The 20,764-nt window shown below is 47.4% G+C and overlaps 1 protein-coding gene across 1 annotated transcript in view; it reads left to right on the top strand.

Annotated features, from left to right (window-relative positions):
• The first annotated feature begins 5,884 nt into the window (after nt 1-5,884).
• The window catches only part of Itgb3 (integrin subunit beta 3), a 54,359-nt gene continuing 39,479 nt past the window's right edge, over nt 5,885-20,764 (top strand). Inside the window, exon 1 of the mRNA XM_051158858.1 lies at nt 5,885-6,025. Within this exon, the coding sequence (XP_051014815.1) occupies nt 5,950-6,025 (76 nt within the window). The 5' untranslated portion in view covers nt 5,885-5,949. The remainder of the gene's footprint in view (nt 6,026-20,764) is intronic.

Below are 20,764 nucleotides of genomic sequence, written 5' to 3' on the forward strand. Positions count from 1 at the left end.
TATTTGAAGAAATAATGGCTAAAAATTTCTAATATGTTCAGTGAAAAAAAAAAAAGCCACTTTTATATATCGAATTGTCTCCACCAGAACCCATACAGATAAATGCAAAAGAAAATACTAGTCACCGTAGAGTGATGTGACTTTAAAAAGAAAAAAAAAAAAAAAAAAAAGAAAAGTCAAGTCAAGGAGGAAGGAAAAAAATGTAAAGTAGTCAGGAAAAAACTGGGACAGATTGAACAATAAGATAACAATAGCATTAGATTATAGCCTGTGAAGTCATAGTGATATGACTGAAATAGTTTAGAAGTAGAAGCAGCACAGCTCTTCCTTATATAGAATACCAATTAATAGCTCTTGAAGGAAGTAGAAAAGCCATGTTAAACTCCCAGAAGCAAGTGCTGCAGCTATGAAACACTGATGGAACATTTTTGAGAGAGAGAGAGAGAGAGAGAGAGAGAGAGAGAGAGAGAGAGAGAGAGAGAGAGAGAGAGAGAGAGAGATCATTCAATGGGCAGCAGGACATGCTGTGAAGCTTGAAAAAAAAAAACCCACTAATTTTACCATCCATCCATCCATCCATCCATCCGTGGTTCTTTTCTTTTCTCCTCCTCCTCCTTCTCCTTATTCTTCTATTTTTTGGTTTTTTGAGACAGGGTTTCTCTGGTAGCCCTGGCTGTCATGGAACTCTCTCTGTAGACCAGGCTGGCCTCAAACTCAGAGATCTGTCTGCCTCTGCCTCCTGAGTGCTAGGATTGAAGGCCTGCACCACCACTGCTCTGCTGGTTTTTTCATTTTTTAAAGTTATGATTCATGTATTTACTTACTTGCGTGTGTTCGTGTGTCCCCCCCCTTCCCACCACGCCCCCCCCCCAGGCTCATTCCATGGTGGCATGTGTGGAGGTCAGAGAACATCTTGCCGGAGTCCGTTCTCTCTTTCCACACTGTACGGCCTGGGGATGGAACTCAGGTCTTTAGGTACAGAATTAAGGTACCTCTCATGAAATATGCATTAACAACAAAGAGAAAACTGGTGGCTTTATAGTGAGCAAACCTGGGAAGACACTACTGTTGTTGCAGGATAGTTGATCCCATTGTGAACCCCGAGATTGTGAGCTGTAAAAACCTATTTCTTGTTTGGTATGGTTGAGCCCTAACACCTTTAATCCAAGAGCTCTCCGTATGCAGGATTTAATAAAGTTAACCCTAGGTCAAGAGGTGGAGCAAGAAACCAGCTGACAGGGATTAAAGAGTAGGAGGGACTTTGAGTTGAAGGTTATTTCAGACAGTGTGGGTAAGAAAGAGAGGCTTTTTGAGCTTTGAGCTAGCAAGCCTTTGGCTGTGGGTTTTTTTTTTTTTTTTTTTTTTTTTGGCCTTTTCCTCCTGGTCTAGTGAACTTTTTTGTGTATTATTTTTTCCTGGGACATGAGCTGAGTAGGAAGGTCAGCTGGGTGCTTTCTCTGCCTCTCTGAGGTCGCAGGTTTGCACCCCAGCATCTGTCTTCCGAGTCTTTGTTAGTAACAAAGAACATTTGAGATTTTCATTCTTTAAAACAACATGCCACCATAACTATGTCATCAAAGCCAACCTTGTCAGGCTGACATTAGTGTGATGTGCTCCTAATGTTACCTCCCGAGAAGGCACATCCTTCTGATAATTTTCTGTGTGTGTGTGTGTGTGTGTGTGTGTGTGTTCTATTCTTGTCCAAAGTGACACGATCATGAGAAAACAGAAGACAAACTACAAAATAATTTAGCCTTGGATTTTCAAAAATATCTAAGTAATGAAAAAGACATCACCACCACCACCATCATCATCATCATCTCCAAATCCCTAGACACTCTTTCCGGCCTGTAACCAGGAAGGGCTGTTCTCCACCTGGAGGCTATTTGAGCAAATGCTTATACTCTGGCCTGTATCCTCATGTGCTCTGCTCAAAATGGCTTCCCTGGCCCCAGCCTTCAGGAAACCTGCAGCTCCCAAGCTGACTGCACAGACCCTGACACTCAACACTGGGTGTCCCCTCCAATTCAGGATCCTGGAAATGGGGTCTGATTGGCAGCGCCCATGGTGTACACACACCTGTATTCATCTGTGTCCAGAAAGGAGGTCACAGGCTGACATGTGGCCACCAGGAACTGCCCTTGTTCCCTTAGGGTCTGCAGGGCTGGGGTGAGGGAGGAGGGTAGGCCATGGCCCCAGACAATGTCTGCGTCTCTGCCTTTTGTTCCATGTAGTCAGCTCCTTAGAAACCATCCCTTTAGCTTTCCAACCGGGACATGGTATTTATTTATTTATTTCAGGTATATAAATCTTTATTAACGGCGAAGGCCCAGAGACTTATTTCTTCTTGGACACACCCACAGTGCGGCCGCGGCGGCCAGTGGTCTTGGTGTGCTGGACCGCGGACACGAAGGCCCCAGAAGTGGCGCAGACCCCTGTGGGCTCTGATCTTCTTCAGTCGCTCCAGGTCCTCATGCAGGACATGGTATTTAAAAATAAGGACCATGGGAATGTCACAGATTGAAGGAGAGCTGGGAGACATGATGACCAAATACAACAGAGAACCTGGGTCATAAAAAGGATAGTGGGAAAAGCAGCATGGGTGCTGTGGCAGGGTGAGCCCACAGCACTGCATCAACGATCTTTTCCTTTGCTTGGTGGCTATGATGTGGTAACTGGGGAAGAGCTGGGCGGAGGACAGAAGGGCACCTTCCTTAGTGTTTTGTAACTACAAGATAAACATAACTAATATCAAAATGAAAAGTTAGAGCGGGGCTGTGGTGTGGGGTGTGTGCAAGAACAAGAAGACGGGGTGCTCCAGTTCCTGCGGCTGCAGTTGTAGTCACCTCTGCTGGATTGCTGATTTGCTGTTTAACAGGTCAGTGGAATCGCTCCCAGGAACTGAGTCTAAAATGGTCTACTTCTCCTGTTCCCGTTAACCTCTTTTCTCTCCTATCTAGGGTAGATGGGTTGGAAGGGAGGTATATGCATTAAAGAACCCCAAATGAAGTAGGTTTGAATAAGGTCAAAGCCTACAGTCTTTATTAATTTTGGAGGCATCCATAGCTTTTCTTCTCCTATTGAAAGTGTCTTTGCCTCAATGGACTGAAAGTCCCTCAAACTTTAAGCCAAAATAAACATTTCCTCCTTTAAATTGTATCTGTTAGGTATGTGGAGAAAAGCAATATAATTTGGAAGTTCCAGGAGGAGGGCCAGCTAGTTGGGCAAACTTGACATTCTGAGTTCCATTTCTGGATACCAGGTTGTCCTCAACCTCCATGTGTATCATTGCATGTATGTAACTGCCTACACCACACACACACACACACACACACACACACACACACATACACACACACACACACACACACATACACACACACTACAATTAACTTTTTAAAAAAGGGACATAGTAAGCTGGGCATGATGCGCATGCCTGTAATCCTAGCACTCAGGAGGCAGAGGCAGGTGGATCGCTGTGAGTTCGAGGCCAGCCCGGTCTACAAAGCTAGTCCATGACAGCTAGGGCTGCAAAAAGGAACCCTGTCTTGAAAAACCAAACCAAACCAAACAAAAAAAACCCAAAAACAAAAACAAAAAAGGGGACAAAGTAAGGAGGAAAACCCTTTGACAATCTATAAAGCTACTTATAAAAAAAATATCAGTAAAATCAGGGCAAAATAACCAGAAGTGAGGCATATTTGTTTAAGGAGAATTTTATGTGCTTTGGTGTTTTGCCTGCATATATGTCTTATATGAGGGTGACAGATCCCCTAGAACTAGAATTGTAGATAGTTGTGAGATGCCATGTGGGTGCTGGGAATTGAACCTGGGTCTTCTGGAAGAGCAGCCAGTGATCTTAACCACTGAGCCATTTCTCCAGCCCCAAGAGTTGCTAGGCTTAAAATGCTCTTCAGCATGAAGGGAAATGGCTCTAGATTGAAACACAGAATGGACTGAAACAGTAAATAGGAGGACGAATCTTTTGATCTCCTTATTTAAGGGGTGAATAACTAATAAAAACAGGAATTACATCTTGAATCACTGTCTTGTGCACATGTGAATACGAGGGTGTGGTAAATGTGTGTGTGTGTGTGTGTGTTGTACACTGCTTATGGCAGTCAGAGGAGAACATGGTCAGTGGCGGTCTGCTCTGTCACGTTGTGCCTTACTAAGACAGGGTCCCTCACTGAACCTAGAACTATGCTGCCTGCCAGCCGCCTCTGTCTCTATACTCCTTTCCATGCTCTGAGCTTACAGGGCCAGCATGTGCCCATGCTCAGATTTTTATGTGGGTGCTTGGGATTTGAACCCAGGTCTTCATGTTGGTCCACCAAGCACATTTACTCATGGAGACCTCTCCCTAGCCTCATCATCATCATCACCTCCTCCACCACCACCACCACCACCATCATCTTCATCAATCACTAATTTGCTAGAGACACTTTCTTGTTATGCAGCCTAATCTGTACTCAAACTTGCCATCCTCCTGTCATACCCTCAGTCCCAACCGAGATGTGCATCACCACACTCCTCTAGGAGTCACCATGTATAGTAATAAAATACTAGGTCATAAGATCATAGGAAGTTTGGTTGTCTCAATGAATGTATATGGTTATGAAGTTCTTACATGTTACATGAAATAATGTAATATCCTGGTGGTTGAGAGGTCTGAAGAAATGCCCACCTCTGCTAAGGGCAAAGATGGAAGAGGAGGAGGAGGAGGAGGAGGAGGAGGAAGATCAGACAAGATGGCATGGAAGAGATGACAGTTGGGATGTTTTGAAAAAAATAAGTGGAATTTTCCAAATGGAAAGAGGAAGGAAGGTCAGTCAGATGGAAAGGCATGGAACATTTAGGAGTGGCAAGAATCTCTTGGGCTAAGGCTGGGTGATGGATCATGGCCAGGTGTCAAGTCTCTCCAACCATCTCCCTCCTCCAGGGTTTCCTGTAGTAGCTCAGACTGGCTTCGAACTCCCTATGTACTTAAGAACTGGCGGGAACTTCTGGTCCTCCTGCCTCCTTAGTGCTGGAATTATAGTCTGGACTCATATCCTGTTTTATGTCGAGCTGGGGATGGAACCCAGTGCATGCTGGGCAAGCACGCTGCCAATAGATACTTGGCCAGCGCTAGTTTCATTCTTACACTACTATTCTTTCGTCAGGGGGCACGGCTCGGCTGCTTCCTATGACCTTCTCTTCAGCTCCAGTGTTTTGCACCTTTTGAGCTTCTAGAGGTTTCCTATGTGGGGAAGACCCAAGGAAACTAGTGTAGGGAATAGGAACAGCAGGCAAAGCTAGTGGATTTGAGTTTGGAAGTAATACAGTGACTGTCTTGGACTGGCTATCAGGAACCTGCCACGTGCAAACAAGCAATTATAGGCAGGCTCCTCACGGAGCCATCTTTTCTAACACAAGCTGGAGATGTGGTATTACCAAGTGGCTGCAGGGAAATGATCCAACGGCTGCCTCAGTGTTAACAGTGAACTCAGTGAGTGACTGGGAATGAATGAGACTGGAGGAAATCAAAGTGGGCCATGCGAGTGAAATAGCAGTGCTGATGTCAGAGGCCAGGAAGTGGCCCAAGGGCTACTTTTTTTTTTTTTTTTTTTTAAACCAAGGACTGGGCTCAGACCCTTAGGACCCAGATACACACACGACCTCTTGGGGCGCGGTGTCCACTAGTGAGCCCGTGGAGGAGTCCTCGTGGGCGGAGGGATGGGCACGGTTCTGGAGAGAGGCGCGCGAGTTTCCCCGTCACACTCGCAGCCTCAGGCAGGGTCCAAAAGACCGCTCGAGGGGAGGGAACTCGAGCCCTCGGCCCGCCCCGCTGTGTCCCACCCATCGTGTCTTCTCCTCTCCCCTCCCCTCCCCTCCAGCAGCAGGAAAAGCAGCGGAGGGCGCTAGGCTCGCCGTGGCGTGCGCGTGGTGTGAAGGACAGTGGACAGGATGCGAGCGCGGCGACCGGCGCGGCTCTGGGCAGCTCTGCTGGCGCTGGGGGCGCTGGCGGGCGTTGCCCACGGAGGTGAGTAAGACGAAAGCATGTGAATTGTGGCGGGATCGTGGGAGCCAGGAACTGGGGCTGAGAAGCTGAGGTGCGCGCGGGCCAGGAGCGGGGCGCGGGGATGTTGTTGTTGTTGTCTTAACCCCGGTAGCCTGGGGGGGGGGGGGTTGCATCGCGGGTGGCGGAGACCCTGGCCTGGCTCGGAAAGCAGAGACTAGATGGGGTTCTATGGGGGCGGTCCCGGTTCGCTGGGAAGGATGCGGCTCACCTGCTTGGGTGGGTGCGCGCGCGCTACGTTGCCCCTTTCTCCGAATGCAGTACGTCTCTTGCCTCGAGTTTGTTTATCTGGTCCCAGAAAGACCGAGCAGGCTTCAGGCTCTGGTCCTTCTGGGACGGACCGCTCACCCAGCTTATCCTGATTGTGTGCTGGGAGTCAGTACAGAGGTCTTTGGCGCTGGCTTTCTCTCCCCTGCCTTTGGCCCACACCGTCAGCTGCTTGCACTGTCAGCGTTCAGCCTGTCTAGTGCTGCAGGGATGGGGAGTGGTCCAGTCAGCAGAGCCCTAAGGGAGCGGGAGGTGGTTTTGCTGGAGGTGATGAAACTGAGGTGTGTGTGTGTGTGTGTGTGTGTAATAGGGTCTCAAGTATTTCAGGATGCTTGACACTGTGCACTCTTTGAACTTGAGACTGCCCCGTGCCTCTACTAAAGAGTGCTAGGAATATCCATGTGTATCACAGCTCAGGGCTTATAAGGGAGGTGAACTCAGAGCCTCCTCACGCCAGGCAAGGACTTTATTAACTGAGCTACATCTCCTGACCCAGATGCGCTGTTGTTTAAAGGTAAATTTTATTAAGTTGACTTTGAGGCTAAGCAATCTAAAACTATGTTTTGGCGGCCGCCTTTAAGACCCTTCTATGACCGTACAGATAGACACAGACACGGGGCAGGTAAAGGGCGTCTCAGTGCAGTAGTTACGGTTGCTCTTTGTTGCCAAAGCTTCCGAGTGACGCATGGAAACTGTGCTTTTTAGCCTACGTTCTTGAGCATCCTAAGCACAGAACAGGAATCGGCATCTTCAGCTTTCTGCCCTGGAGAGGGTAGCCTTTGTCGGCTGCTGCTTGCTGATGACGGGGGATGAGGACATTTAACAGGAAAGCTGATATTTTTAACAGATATGCTAACTTTCAGGAACTTAAAATTGACATGCAGTGACAGGGCATGCTTATGTTCAGTGTGAAAATGCACACACAAAGCCGGGTGCAGCGACTCAATGCCTGTAATCCCAGCACTTGGGAGGCATAGGCAGGCGGATCTCTGTGAGTTCGAGGTCAGCCTGGTCTACAAATCAAGTCCAGGACAGCAGAGGCAACACAGAGAACTCTGTCTCAGAAAACTAAAAACCAAACCAAACTACCACCACCAACAAAACACCAAAACACCCCCCACCCGCCACCCCCCCAAAAGAAAATGTACTTACAAATACACTGTACAAGGATCAAATCAAGGTAGCTAGTATTTGTTTTTGTTTTGTTTTGTTTTGTTTTGTTTTAGACAGGGTTTCTCTGTTACACAGAGCCCTGGTTGTCTGGACTCTTTGTAGACCAGGCTGGCCTCGAACTCACAGCGATCTGCCTGCCTCTGCCTCCTGAGCACTGGGATTAAAGGCTTGTGCCACCATGTCCGGCCAACTATCAGTTTTTTATCTACAAAGGCAATCTTTTTTAGTTTCCTCTAAATCCCGTGCTTATTTTTAACCTAATTAAGCTGGTGACAATGAGATGCATATTTCTCTTTTTTGGATTTTGTAATCTGAAGGCCTCTTCAGGAATCCTCAAAGTCTGGGGAGACTTGTAGCTGGGGAAAGAAACAGCCGGATTAAAGCCAGCAGCATGTAGGTTTGATTCCTGACTTTGCCCCTGACTGACTGTGTGATCTTGTCACGTTACCCAATGTCTTAGTCGTGTTTCCTCACCTGTAAAGTAGAGAAAACAGTGTCCCAAATGAGACAAAGACAAAAAAATAAGTGTTCAATATGAGGCGATTCCTGCTGTCACTGTTTTCCCTGTCACTGGGTATGCTGTGGACTGCAGGCCACCGCTGTTGCTGCTTCATGTGTCACTGCAGTCCAGGATCCCAGCTGAGAATTCATTTCTCACATCCTCTTAATTCAACCAATTCCTCTTTGGCAGCTTGGCATATTCCAGCCCCTCTGCTCCTGCAAGAATCTACAGAGAAGGCCCCAGGGGAGAGGTCCACACATTTTTTTTTTTTCTGGTTTGTTTTTTGTTATATTTTTTAAATGTTGAGTCTCAACTTTGTAAAGTGTGGGTGGTACACATAAGACTTCAGTCTTCAAAGGAGAGCAGAATGCATATTTTGTTCAACACGGTGCCCCATGCTTGGCGCACAGGCGGCAAAAGAAATATGTAGGGAAACTAGATACGGGCTGGTGAGATGGCTCAGGGGTTAAGAACATCGGCTGCCCCTTTCAGAGGTCCTGAGTTCAAATTCCCAGCAACCACATGGTGGCTTGTGACCATCTATAAAGGGTTGTAATGCCCTCTTCTGGCATGCAGGTGTACATGCAGAGGTTATTATGACTCTTTACTTTAAGAAACCCAATATTACTGGAGAGAGAGAAAGAGAGAGAGAGAGAAAAAGAGAAAACACTGTTGTTCAACTTCTGATTAGAGGAGGATGAAAGCATGGTGGGGGGGATTCCTCTAAAGTGTTTCCCCTTTCTCTCTTCTTTGGAGGAGTCACTAGAACAATCTTTTCTGTTCTCAATTTCTTCCTTCCTTCCTTTCTTTTTAGTTATGCTTTGTTTTTTGAGACAAGGCTTCTCTGTGTAGCCTTGGCTATCCTGGACGCAGTTTGTAGACCAGGCTGGCCTTGAACTCACAGCCACCTGCCTCTGCCTCCTGGAGTGCTGGGATTACAAGTGTGCACTACCATGCCTGGCTTTGTCTTCAGATTCTTGATCTTGAGGGCGAAGGGGGAGAAGCAGCGTACGTCTCCTTGGAAGAGCATAAGGTGGGACAAGGAGGCAGTGCTGTGAGGAGGGGGAACTGACCGTGTGACTCTAGAATTCCCGATTGATAAAAAGTCTTCCCTTGCTACTGTCCGCCCTCCTTGGATTTCTGTTTATCATCTCCTCCCAGCTCCAAGAAGCCTGCCCTTGTTGGCAGAAGCAGCCAGGAAGCATGCCCACAGGAACCACAAGCCATGAATCAGCAGACAGATAATTAACCAGGCAAGGGGTGTGTGTGTGTGTGTGTGTGTGTGACTGAGCAGCTTCGAGGATCAACCACTTGGCTTACCCCTACCCTCTCCGCTGCCCACAGAATGGCCTGTTATATCTCACTGTCTCCTCTCTCTTCTCCCCAAGTGGAAGAGTCATCTGCCTACTGCAAACTCATGTCACCTAGTGGACGTGATGAACCTAGGGGCTGGGAGTGATGCTGTTCAAAGCTTTTCTTTGGAAACTGACAGAGTTTATTGAAACTTGAGAGTCTGCAGCAAAATGATAAAAGCTTACCTTTTTCTTCAGGCACCACACAGCGTCCCCAGAAAACTCCCCCTCCCTTTTAAAGGGCTTGGGTTTGGAGCTAGAGAGATCATTAGCAGCTAGAGGCACCTGTTGAGCTTGCAGAGGACCTGAGTTTAGTTCTCAGCACCCACAGAGGTGGCTCACAACTGCCTGTAACTTCAGTTTCAGGGGACCCAGCACTCTCTTCTGACCACCTTAGGCACTGCACACGTGTGGGCAGATACATACATGCAGACAAAATACTTGTACACATAAAGTAAAAAATATGATCTTTAAAAAGGAAGCTTGGGCTGGAGAGATGGCGCAGTGATTATAGGCATTTAATACTCTTTCAGAGGACCTGGGTTCAATTGTCAGCACCCACGGGAGACAGTTCCTGACCACCTGTAACTCCAGTCCTTGCATATGTGATCTGCACATAAACTTATGTAGGTCCACACATATGCACGCTCACACGCATACACACACCCACACAAATGAATATCAAGATGTCTTTTTATTTTATCTTCTTCTTCTTATTATTATTATTTGGTTTTTTGAGACAGGGTCTCTGTGTAGCCTTGGCTGTCCTAGACTCACTTTATAGACCAGGCTGGCCTCGAACTCACAGTGATCCATGGGCTGGGATTAAACGTGTGCACCATCACGCCCCACTGAGGATGTCATGGAGACAGAACCATAGTGTGTATGTAGCCTTTTAAGTCTGGCTTCTTACACTTGTAAGGCACTTATAGTTTGTCCAACTTGTGTCAGTCATTCCAGGCGCTCCCAGGGACCATTCCATCCTCCAACCGTGAGACAGTGCCTTAAGAGCAGTGAGACTATCTTCACTAAACTATGGCGGGTCCACCACTGTTCAGCTGGAGAGACACTCTTAAGCCATTAGAGTTTCCAACTGCTCGATAAAGAATTGAGGATTTTGCATCAGTCTCCATATTAAAAAAATATCATTCTTGGTCCTAAAAGCAACAGATATTTCCAAATATATTTCTATTAGGTTTTAAAGAAAATAATTTCATACAAAATATTACGATCATTTCTTCCTAACTCCTTCCCTCGACCCCTCCCACATCCACTCCCTTCGAAGGTTACATCTTCTTCCTTCCTTATCTCTCTCTCTCTCCTCTCTCCCCCTCCCCATTTTCTTCTATAGCCCAAGTGTCTTATCTGTGCTGTCTGTATATTTAAGGAGGCGGGGCTATTCACAGGAGCTATTCACCAAGTACCAGGGAGCCACATCCTTGAAGAAAACTGAGTCACATTCCCCAGAAGCCATCAGCTGTCAACAGTCTCTACGTTAGGTGTGAGCCGTCCGCATTCTGTGCTGTTGCTGCATGATCTTGTGCAGGGACCCAAAGGTGCTGTGATGGGAGTAGGGCTGTCCCATCACATCCAGAAGATGCTGTTTTACTTCAGTCCTACCAACCTCTGGCTCTTAGAGTCTTTCTGCCTCTGCAACTGATTTTTTTTTTTTTCTTTTCGAGACAGGATTTCTCTGTGTAGCCCTGGCTGTCCTAAACTCACTCTGTAGACCAGGCTGGCCTCGAACTCACAGCGATCTGCCTGCCCCTATGTCCCGAGTGCTGGGGTTACATGGGTGCACCATCATGCCCGGCTGCAGCAGATGTCACTTTTGAGGCCAAAGGGCTGGCTAATACACCTGAGTCCTCCAACTAGTCATGTATTTGGTAGCATCTCTGAAAAACAAAACAAGACAAAACCCCAAAAGCAAAACAAAGCAAACCACACACCTCCCTAGACATCACATTCTGCAGAAGAGAACTTCCATCACTGCTGCTCCCTTTCCAGCGGGTCAGGGAGAAAGAATGAGGCAGAGTCAAGCCCAGCATTAGAAAGTCCGATCTGGAGTTGCTGCTGTCCCACTTTGACTCCCCCTACAGTGCTCACAGTCCGGAAGGTACTGTATTCTACTCAGAGAAGCATAATTATCTTGTGTGTGCAGATGCGCTTTTTTTTTTTTTCTGTCCTTGAACTGGTGCAACGGGGCCACTTCCTTTTCTGTAGAAAAAATTCTCAGGCGAAGAGCAGCGAGCCTGTGGTTAAGGACTCATGTCACATCATGGCTCTGCGGGCCTTCATCCTGAATATCGCAGAGGCTGTGGAGTGGGTGAAGGGGCAGACGAAGAGGTTTTCTCTGCACCCCCCCCCCCCACCTCCCCGGTTTCTCATTCTCTCGCTAGAGGAGTTTCTCCTTCAACTGCTCAGTGATTTTGGAACTCCATGGACAGATTCTTCGTGAAGCAACAAAGTCCCGAGGTTAGAATCAGGCTTGAAACACTGCGGTTGACGAGAATTCCAGAAGGCTGGCAAAGAGAACACTCAGTAGCCACTTTGTAGATCCCTGTAGTCGGCTCTCTTTGCTGATGAAGTTCTTAGAGGCGGAAAGCCTGGTGTGTGAGCTTGCCTAACCCTGGTGTTAGTCTCCTCCTGTGAGAACTCTCCCAGATTAAACTCTTGCTCCAACTATTTGTGAGGTCTGCGTTCGAGCGCGTCATCAGAGGCTGGGGGAGTGCTGAGAACAGAGCACACTTTGTCTTGAGTAATTCCAGAAGGCCATGGCGATAGGCTGGTCAAAGTTTGTTTTTCTTCATTCTCTTCTATTATTATCATTAACCCACAAATAAAAATTATATATAAGACATACAACCTGTTTCAAAACGTAAACATTGGGAAATGGCTAAATCAAGCTATGTAACGCAGGAATTAGATCACATAGTTATCACTTATTCCTGGAGAGAACACTTAACCTGCTTATTTGCTTTTTTATTTTATTTTAGTTTTGGAGATAGGGTCTCTGTATGTAGCCCTGGCTGTCCTGGAACAAATTCTGTAGGCCAGGCTGACCTTGAACTTACAGAGACCCACCTGCCTATGCCTCCCAAGTGCTGGGATTTAAGATGTGGGTCACTAAGCCCAGCTAACCTTATTTTTTAAAACAGCAATTTTCGAATAGAAGATGCACTGTTAATAGCGCTGGTCGCCATGCTATACACCGGCCTCTTGCTCTTCCTTCTATTCTGTAGTCTGGACCAGCATCCTCCTTCTGTTTGAATCTGCCAAAGTTTCTTACTGTGTTCCTGCCTAGCTTTAGGATGTTGAATATGCAGTTTGTAGAAGCCCACCAAGCTCGGGGGAACCTGCGTTTCAATGACTACAAAGATGACATTGGAAAACTAGGCTTAATTGTTGTTTAGCTAATAAAAGTGGTTCAGCTTGTGAAAAATAGGCAGCGCAGGGGCTGGAGGTGGCCCAGATGGTGGGGGCATTTGCTTGCAAGTACAAAGATCTGAGCTCTGATCTCCAGAGTCTGTGTAAAAGCTGGGGATCTCCCCAGCACTGGAGAGCAGAGACAGGTAGGCCCCTGGAGCTTGCTAACCCAGTCAGCTTAGGGAACTAGTGAGCCTTTGGCTCGGAGGGAAGAGACAACTACCCTAGAGTGTCCACCTACGCACAAGTCCCTTCTATATGGTTGTTTACATTACTGCTATTTCTCAAATAGGACCACCCACGTTGTCACTTAATAATATACTCCAGGCATCTTTTAAAAGTATTTATTTTTATTTCATGTGTGTATTGCCTAGCATACGCGCGTGCACAACATGCACACCTGGTGTCTGGAGAGCGTGTTGGATCCCCTGGAACTCCAGTTGTGGGCCACCTTATGATTTCTGGGAACTGAACCTAGGTCCTCTGCAAGGTCTCTTAACCACTGCCCCATCCCCACAGCTCCTACTCTCTATATCTTCTATGCCAGCTTATGGCTTCTTGTTATTGGTCCCAAAAGCTATAATTCTTGCAGAAAATGCAGAGAGCAGGAAGATATATTAGGCATATCGGGTATATCAGAGTGCACTTGGCTAACTCTGTCCTCATTTATTTGCTGCTACAAGTGAAGTCACAGAGAGGTAACTTTATATATTGTTTCTTTGTGGAAGTGTTTCTATAAACTTAGTTTCTCTTTTCTATTCCTTTCCTTTGCTATAGGCTCACTTACAGCCCAGTCTGGCCTTGAACTCACACAATCTTGTTCCCTCTTCTCTGTGCTGGGATTATAAGATTAATTTCTTGAACTAATGTTGGGTAGGCCAAAGGGCATGGCTATATTATTTGCTTTTAACTTTTTTGTGATACTAGTGTGAGAACTCAGGGCCCCCTACATGCTGGGTGAGCACTAAGACACTTAGACCTCCCTTGTAATTTGTTAATTTATTCTTAGACAGAATCCGGCTTCTACCTAGGTCAGACTTTAACTGTTAGACTCACATGACTGCCCATCTCAGCATCCAGATAACTAGGACCGTGCACTACTGTGCTTGATTTTATTTTATTTTTTTTCTCTCTTCCCCTACTCCCCAAGACACGATTTCTCTGTATAGCTATCACTGTCCTGGAACTTGCTCTGCACACCAGGCTGGCCTTGAACCCACAGAGAGCTACCTGCCTCTGCCTCCCAAGTACTGGGATTAAAGGCGTGCGCCACCACTGCGCAGCTTTCATTTTATTTTTCAAGACAGGGTCTCATTTAGCCTAGGCTGGTCTTGAACTCACTTTTTATAGATGGAGCTGTCCTTGAACTCCCAATTCTCCTGACTCTACCTCTGAGGTGCTGGGATTCTGTGTACTACCACCCCTGTCTCAGGCTTTAATAATTGTTGCCAATCAATCTTTCAAAACTGGTAAAGCTATTTTGCCTTCTTTCCAAGACTGGCTGACAGAACTGTTCACACAGCCGCCTGGCGTCCCCCCATGGAGAGCGTGGAGAAAAGAGCTGGGGAGGGATATACTGAATAGCAAAGCTGGATGCCAAGGGCACCACCGGGCTGGGTGTGAAACAGAGCATGGTATGGGCATGCCTCCTGTACACTGAATGAGTCAGTTGAGAGGTGGGCCTGGTGCGAATAGAACCTTCCAGAACTCTAAAACTGCACCATTTGGCCCAAATTTTAGGCCACGAGGAAGAAATGTCCACTTGTACATGAAGGACTTCAGGTCCAAGAATGCTACTTATGGCTTCTACAGTATTAGGGGGCCCTGTTGACACTTTATGGTTCTGGAAGAATATATATTCTGCTCCCCAACCCCTGGGACCAGTAGCACCTTGAAGATCCTCTAACTGAGTACACTTTGTTTTACAGAAAAGCTGAAAGGGACTGCCTAAGCAGTGAGGGACTCAGCAAAGTCACAAACTAGTTTAGCGACTGGTGAGGTAAGGTCCTGGGGGCTCCTGTCTCCTGCCAGGCTGATTTCTGCCCTACATCCCATCAGAGACAAAGGGCCCACTTCTGTGTGACCCTGAGGTGCATTCCTGATGCCGGCAGCAACTGGAGGGAGGATAGTGTGGGAAGAAAACAGATCATTTATCGATCATTTATGGTTCTTTCACGTATGTTACCTCACTCAGTCCTTGTGCAGTAAATACTATGCCCATATTTGGGAGAGGGAGTTGGTGGAGAGGGGTTAAAAATAGCTGTCTGGGGTTTTCAAAGCTTGTCTGATAAAGCTGGGTGGCCTGCTAAGTACTGGGGGTGGGGGGTGGGCGTGCAGTTATAAATCTTGAGTAGGCATGTGACCGGGTTTTAAAGAGAGTACCAGAGAGGCAAAGGGATGTCACGGACGTCAATATGGTCTGCTGAATAGCAAAGCAGACTTTAGACCTCTCACACTAACTGCTCTCTCTACCACATCCTCTCTGTCCCTTGTTTTTTCTGTCTCTCTCTGTACTGTTTGCCCAGGGCTAAGGGTTAACTTGAGACCACAACCGTTCACAGGATGGGGTTTTGCAGTGTTCATCCACGACTTCCTAACTAAGTCCTGTAGAGATGATAACCACACATGAGCTGGCTTAACTTATAAAAGGTAGGGTAGGGTCTTAGTGGCTGGGTGGGTGGGTGGGTGGGGGGGCGGCAGTGAAGCAGATGGCAGTAGCCAAAATGTATGAACCTTTTCTAAAGGGGTTTGTACACACCCCTTTCTCAGTACACACCAACCCCCCCCCCCCCACCAGTCCTTGGACTGTGTTTTGAGTCCGACCACACCATTGACACTGCTGCTCTTTAAATGCAAACCATTGACACCTGTTGCCTGGAGGGTTTTAATACCCTAATCGATCCATTTTCCTTCTGGCTTTGGTCCTGCGCTTGGCGGCCAGGCTGCACTTGCCCCTCGTCAATTCTCCTCAGATTCCTTCGGCATGCCTACTGTGTGCTGAAGACCATTCTCCCAACTGTGTGCGGCTTCCGAGTGTCGGTCCCTAGTTCTCTCCAGTCTCCCCTCTGCCTCTCTCTTCCTCCTAACTCTATCATTCTGCTATCTCAACAGGAGGTGGCCCATCGTCCGGCTCTGGTGGTTGTTCTTTGCGGGGAATGCTTCCATTCATCCACTCCGGAGCATCATTATGGAATGCCAACTTCCCAGACAGGCCTTTCTGGACCATTTTCTCTAGCTGAGGCGGCTCTCATTTCCTCACTAGAACTTTGCCTTGCTTTGTTTTTAAGCTGTTGTCTCTGCTGTTTGTTTGGTTGTCATCACCTTCCTCACCAAAACAGGAGCATCACTGGATCAGGGCCTTGTGTGTCTCTAGTGCCAAAGAGAGTGTTGAATGCAGGTAGATGGGGAGTGAATGAATGATTGAATGCCGGTACCATCGGTGGAAAGTTGGTCCAAAGCTAAAGGACCTTTTCTGACCTTCCCATGGGAGGATGAAACATGGCATAGCTTCCATTCCAGGATGGCTTCCCGCCCTCCCCCCCGCCCCCCGCACCTCCCCTGCCCACTGACCCCTCCAGTTCATAAAAGCATCTAAGGACATACTATTCATCAAAATAATGTCATATATGGCTATGGAAATGCAAATCCGCTTGGAATTAATTTCTTTGGGTTGTTGTGACCAAGTCCCATAAATTGGTGGCTCAGGACATGAGAAATGTGAGTCTGAGACTCTGGGTAGAACCCATCTTTGCCTCTTTTTAAGCTTCTAGTGGTGGCTGGTAGTCCTTGGCTTCTGGCTTTGTCACTCCAGGCTCTGGCTCTGATGTGACATGATGTTTTCCATCTGTGTTGGCCTTAGCGTGGGGTTTCCCGTTCTTAACAAGGGCGTCAGTCATCTTGGATTAGTGTCCACACGAGTGGCTTCATCTTGTTTACATCTATGTGACCAAATAAGGCCACATTTACAGGTACTGAGGGTTAAGACAGTGCGCTCTCTCTCTCTCTCTCTCTCTCTCTCTCTCTCTCTCTCTCTCTCTCTCTCTCTGTGTGTGTGTGTGTGTGTGTGTGCATGTGCCTGTATTCGACCCATAATGAATTTTGTATTCTTGATATAGGTAAATCACACACAATTTCTCTGGTAAAAATTTGCATTTAATTGGCTTTGGTGCACTTAAGACATGATTTAAAATCTGAAACCAGATGCCCCTGCACCATGGCCTTTGGTTTGAGGAGCTGTTGGCGTCTGAGCTGTCTACTGTCTCCATTGCCTTTTTACTTCTAAGGGCAGAAGTCTGGGTGGTCTTGAGCCTCACCTCTCTCTCTCCCCCTTCCTTCAGCTACTGAGCTAACCCCTTAAGGGAGAAATAAAAACCAAAAATGTTCTTTGCAACGTGCTCTTGATAAGCCACGTGTGCACAGGTCGCGTCGTTAGCACCAGATGTTTTGTTCGTTGACTCATGCACCCAGGAGCCTGCAATGGAAGATAAGGCACCACCTGGGTCACCTAGTGACCCCATGGACCTAATTGGGAATTGGCTAAAACTCACAGGCAGGCCTGAGGCTCCAGGCCAGGAATTTTCTCTGGCAGGCAGTAAGAGAGACTGGTGTGTGGACTGTCCTCCACTCTCACCCTAACTAAGCCCTGAAGGTCCCTGGCCTCATCGAGGTACACAGTCCCTACATTCTGTCATCCTGTCTCATTGGACAACACGTCCTCCACACAGCCTCACTGACGTGTTATGACTCCCACCGCTTCTAACTCCCTTCCTTGTTTCTTTTTTGCCTCTGTTTTTTCCCCCACCCTTTATCTTTTTCCGGCTCTGTGAACAAGGCTGATGTGCCAAACCTCAGCCTTTTATTTCTACTTTCCAGGCAAACTTCTTGGCTGGCCTTGCCTGGCTTCCCCAATGACCGTCTTTTCTCAGCCACCGTTCCTAGACTGGAGTTTTGAGCACGCATTCCTTGCTCTGTTTAGATTTTTTTTTCCCCTTCATCTTGATACTTTTTGGCCCCACGCGTGCATCTTTAACCCCCTGTTCGGGACTTAATTAACTTTGCGCCTGGTGTCCTATAAAGCGACTTTAAGGAATTACAAAAAAGAAATAGCAAAACACTTGTCTACTGTAAATAGCTTGAAGCTAAGGATAAAAACGGCAACAACAAAACCAACTCCAGCAGCAGTGCTCACTGAGTACTTTATCTACACCAGCTGTCGCGTTCAAGAACGTCCGTTTAAGCTTTACCACCTCCTGCTGCAGACCAGGCCTAGCCAACCATGTTTGCCTTCTCTCACACAGGCTTTTTGGGTGTCATCTGTTGTTTTCTCTGACCTTCTGGTGAGGACTCCCCACTTCTCCAGGAAGCCCTTCTGGACGATAGAGGTTGACAAGGAATACAGGCTTTATGAATGACTGGAAACAGTCATGGGGGAGGCCCATATGTTCAGAAGGGAGGGGCAGCCTGGGAGCAGTAGACCTTTGAATCAGCCTGGGCCCAGCTCAGAGACTTCTGATGAGTCAGCCACTTTCAGCCACTGCATTCCAGGGCAGGAATTGGTTGGAGAGCTCGTCGTGGCGGGGACGGGGGGGGGGGGGGAGTCATTGGTTCTTACACTATCAACTTGGGAGCCTTTAAAAACAAGAGGAGAGGACATCCGATTGAGACTTTAGGCAAGAATAGCATGGAAGAAAGAGGAAATTGTAGGACCCACAGGGTCCTGGAAACCTACAAGAAGAACTTTATGACAGGCAGATCTGGATCCTGGGGTCCTCCTCAAACTAAGGCACCAGCCAAGGAGAATATAGGCAGTAAGCTTCGAACCCCTACCAAGACCTAGCCGACGAACATGATACTCTCAACCATTGAGTGGAGAGTGAGATCTGACTCTCACAGGAACTCTGGTGCCCCTTTTCTGACCATGTCCCCCAGATGGGGAGACCTGGTGGCACTCAGAGGAAGGATAGCTAGTTACCAAGAAGAGACTTGATATTCTGAGAGCATGTATAGGGGGAGGAGGTCTCCCTAGGTCACGGACATAGGGGAGGGGAGAAGGGGAGAAATGGGAGGGAGGGAGGAATGGGAGGAGACGGGGGAGGGGCTAACAATCGAGATATAATATGAATAAATTAATTTTTTAAAAAAAGAGGAAAAACAACAACAACAACAACAACAACAACAACAAAAAAAACAAGAGATCAAGGGAGCAGGGTAGCCATGACTTCCCAAAGGACACATCCCTGCATCTCATCCTGGGAGGAGCCTGCTGTTTCTTATTTCACATTTGGCAAGGCCTTCTGTTGTGGGTGTAAGTCAAGGATTCATAGGGCAGGCTGACTGAGAATGGATGAATGCATACATGGGTGGACTGGGAAAGGTTTTGAAGGATGACTGGGGCTGGGCTGTTGCAGTGGCTCAGGAGGGTAAAGGCGCTTGCTGCCAAGCCTGGCAGCCTGAGTTTGATCCTCAGGGCCTGCACAGAAGGGGAGAAGCAGCTCTCTAGTTGTCCCCCAGTCTCCACATGTGTACTCCTTCCTTCACACATGCCTTGCGTGCTCCTTCATTCTTTCTCATTCTCTCTCTCTCTCTCTCTCTCTCTCTCTCTCTCTCTCTCACATACACACAAAACAAATAAACATAATAGAAAAGAACTTGACAGTAGCCACACCACCTACAATTTTCACCTTAACTATTTCCTCCTGGGTTTCCTCTCTTTCTAGTGAGCATTGGTGGTGTTTATGTCCAAGGCTGCTCTTTGCTGCCAGTCTCCATGGAAACTCTCCAAAGAGGAGGGCTACTATGACAGTCCAGGTCAGGTTCCTCCCAGAACTCTCCTGATCAGGCTGCAGTGAAGAGGGACCGTGTCCATGTCCCCAGGAGATAGCAACTATGAGGCCGAGACCTGGCCAGACTGCCCTTGCAGGGAGAAGCAGCCTTGGGTGGCACTGCTGGTTTTGTGGGCTCAGAACCTGGCACCTGTGGGAATATTAGCTACTCTGCCTCCATGAGATATTGCGTTGTTGAGAGTGGCCCCACTCTGATGCACTGGGGCCAGGCTTGGAACCAATGCCACAATCACCACCTCACAATTTACGTGTGTGTGCACGCACAGACACACATACCTCCCTCTCAAACACACACACTCTTCTCACATACTCTTCCACACACATTCACGTCTCACTCTCTGTGCCTCTCCCTCTCTCTCACACATATACACACACTCCTGTTTTATTCAGGTCCAAGAACAGAGCCCAGGAGTTACTCATGAGCTTGTAATGGCTTCTCATTGGTCACACTTGGAAAGGCCTTTGAAGCAACATAGAGGCAAACCTTTGAGGAAACCTGGAGCTTGTAAGCAGTACTTCAATGATCCCAGGTACAATCCAGTGTTTTGAGGAGATTAATGATAGCCTATCTTGTCTGAGGTTCCGTTTACAGATTGCATGTATGCATTTATTTATTTATTTATCTATGGTTTTTTTTTTTTTTTTTTTTTTTGAGACAGGGTTTCTCTGTGTAGCCTTGGCTGTCCTGGGCTCACTTTGTAGACCAGGCTGGCCTCAAACTCACAGAGATCTGCCTGCCTCTGCCTCCCAAGTGCTGGGGTTAAAAGTGTGCACCACCACACCCAGCTTTATACATGTTTTTATGTCTATATATCTAAATCTGTATCTAGGTATTGAAATAGAATCTTGCTGTGACTGGCCTGGTATTCTCAATGTAGTTCCAATTCAAGACAGTGATCTTGCTGAGGCCGTCTGACTGTTAGAGTTACGGGTGCACCAAGCCTGACTCTACAGGTTTTATTCTAGAAACAAAATAAAACTATTTAGCCCCAAACCTTTCAGTTGGTGCCAGCACATCTTTGGGCTGGTTTAGGTGGGCGGGCAGGCCTCAGGGGGTCCAGCTGATCTTTCCTTTTCTTTTCTCCTCCTCATCCTTTCTTCCTTTTTAAATTTTATGTCTGCACTGGGGATGGAACCCAGA

This window comes from Acomys russatus, chromosome 16 (assembly GCF_903995435.1).
Source record: "Acomys russatus chromosome 16, mAcoRus1.1, whole genome shotgun sequence".
NCBI lineage: Eukaryota > Metazoa > Chordata > Mammalia > Rodentia > Muridae > Acomys > Acomys russatus.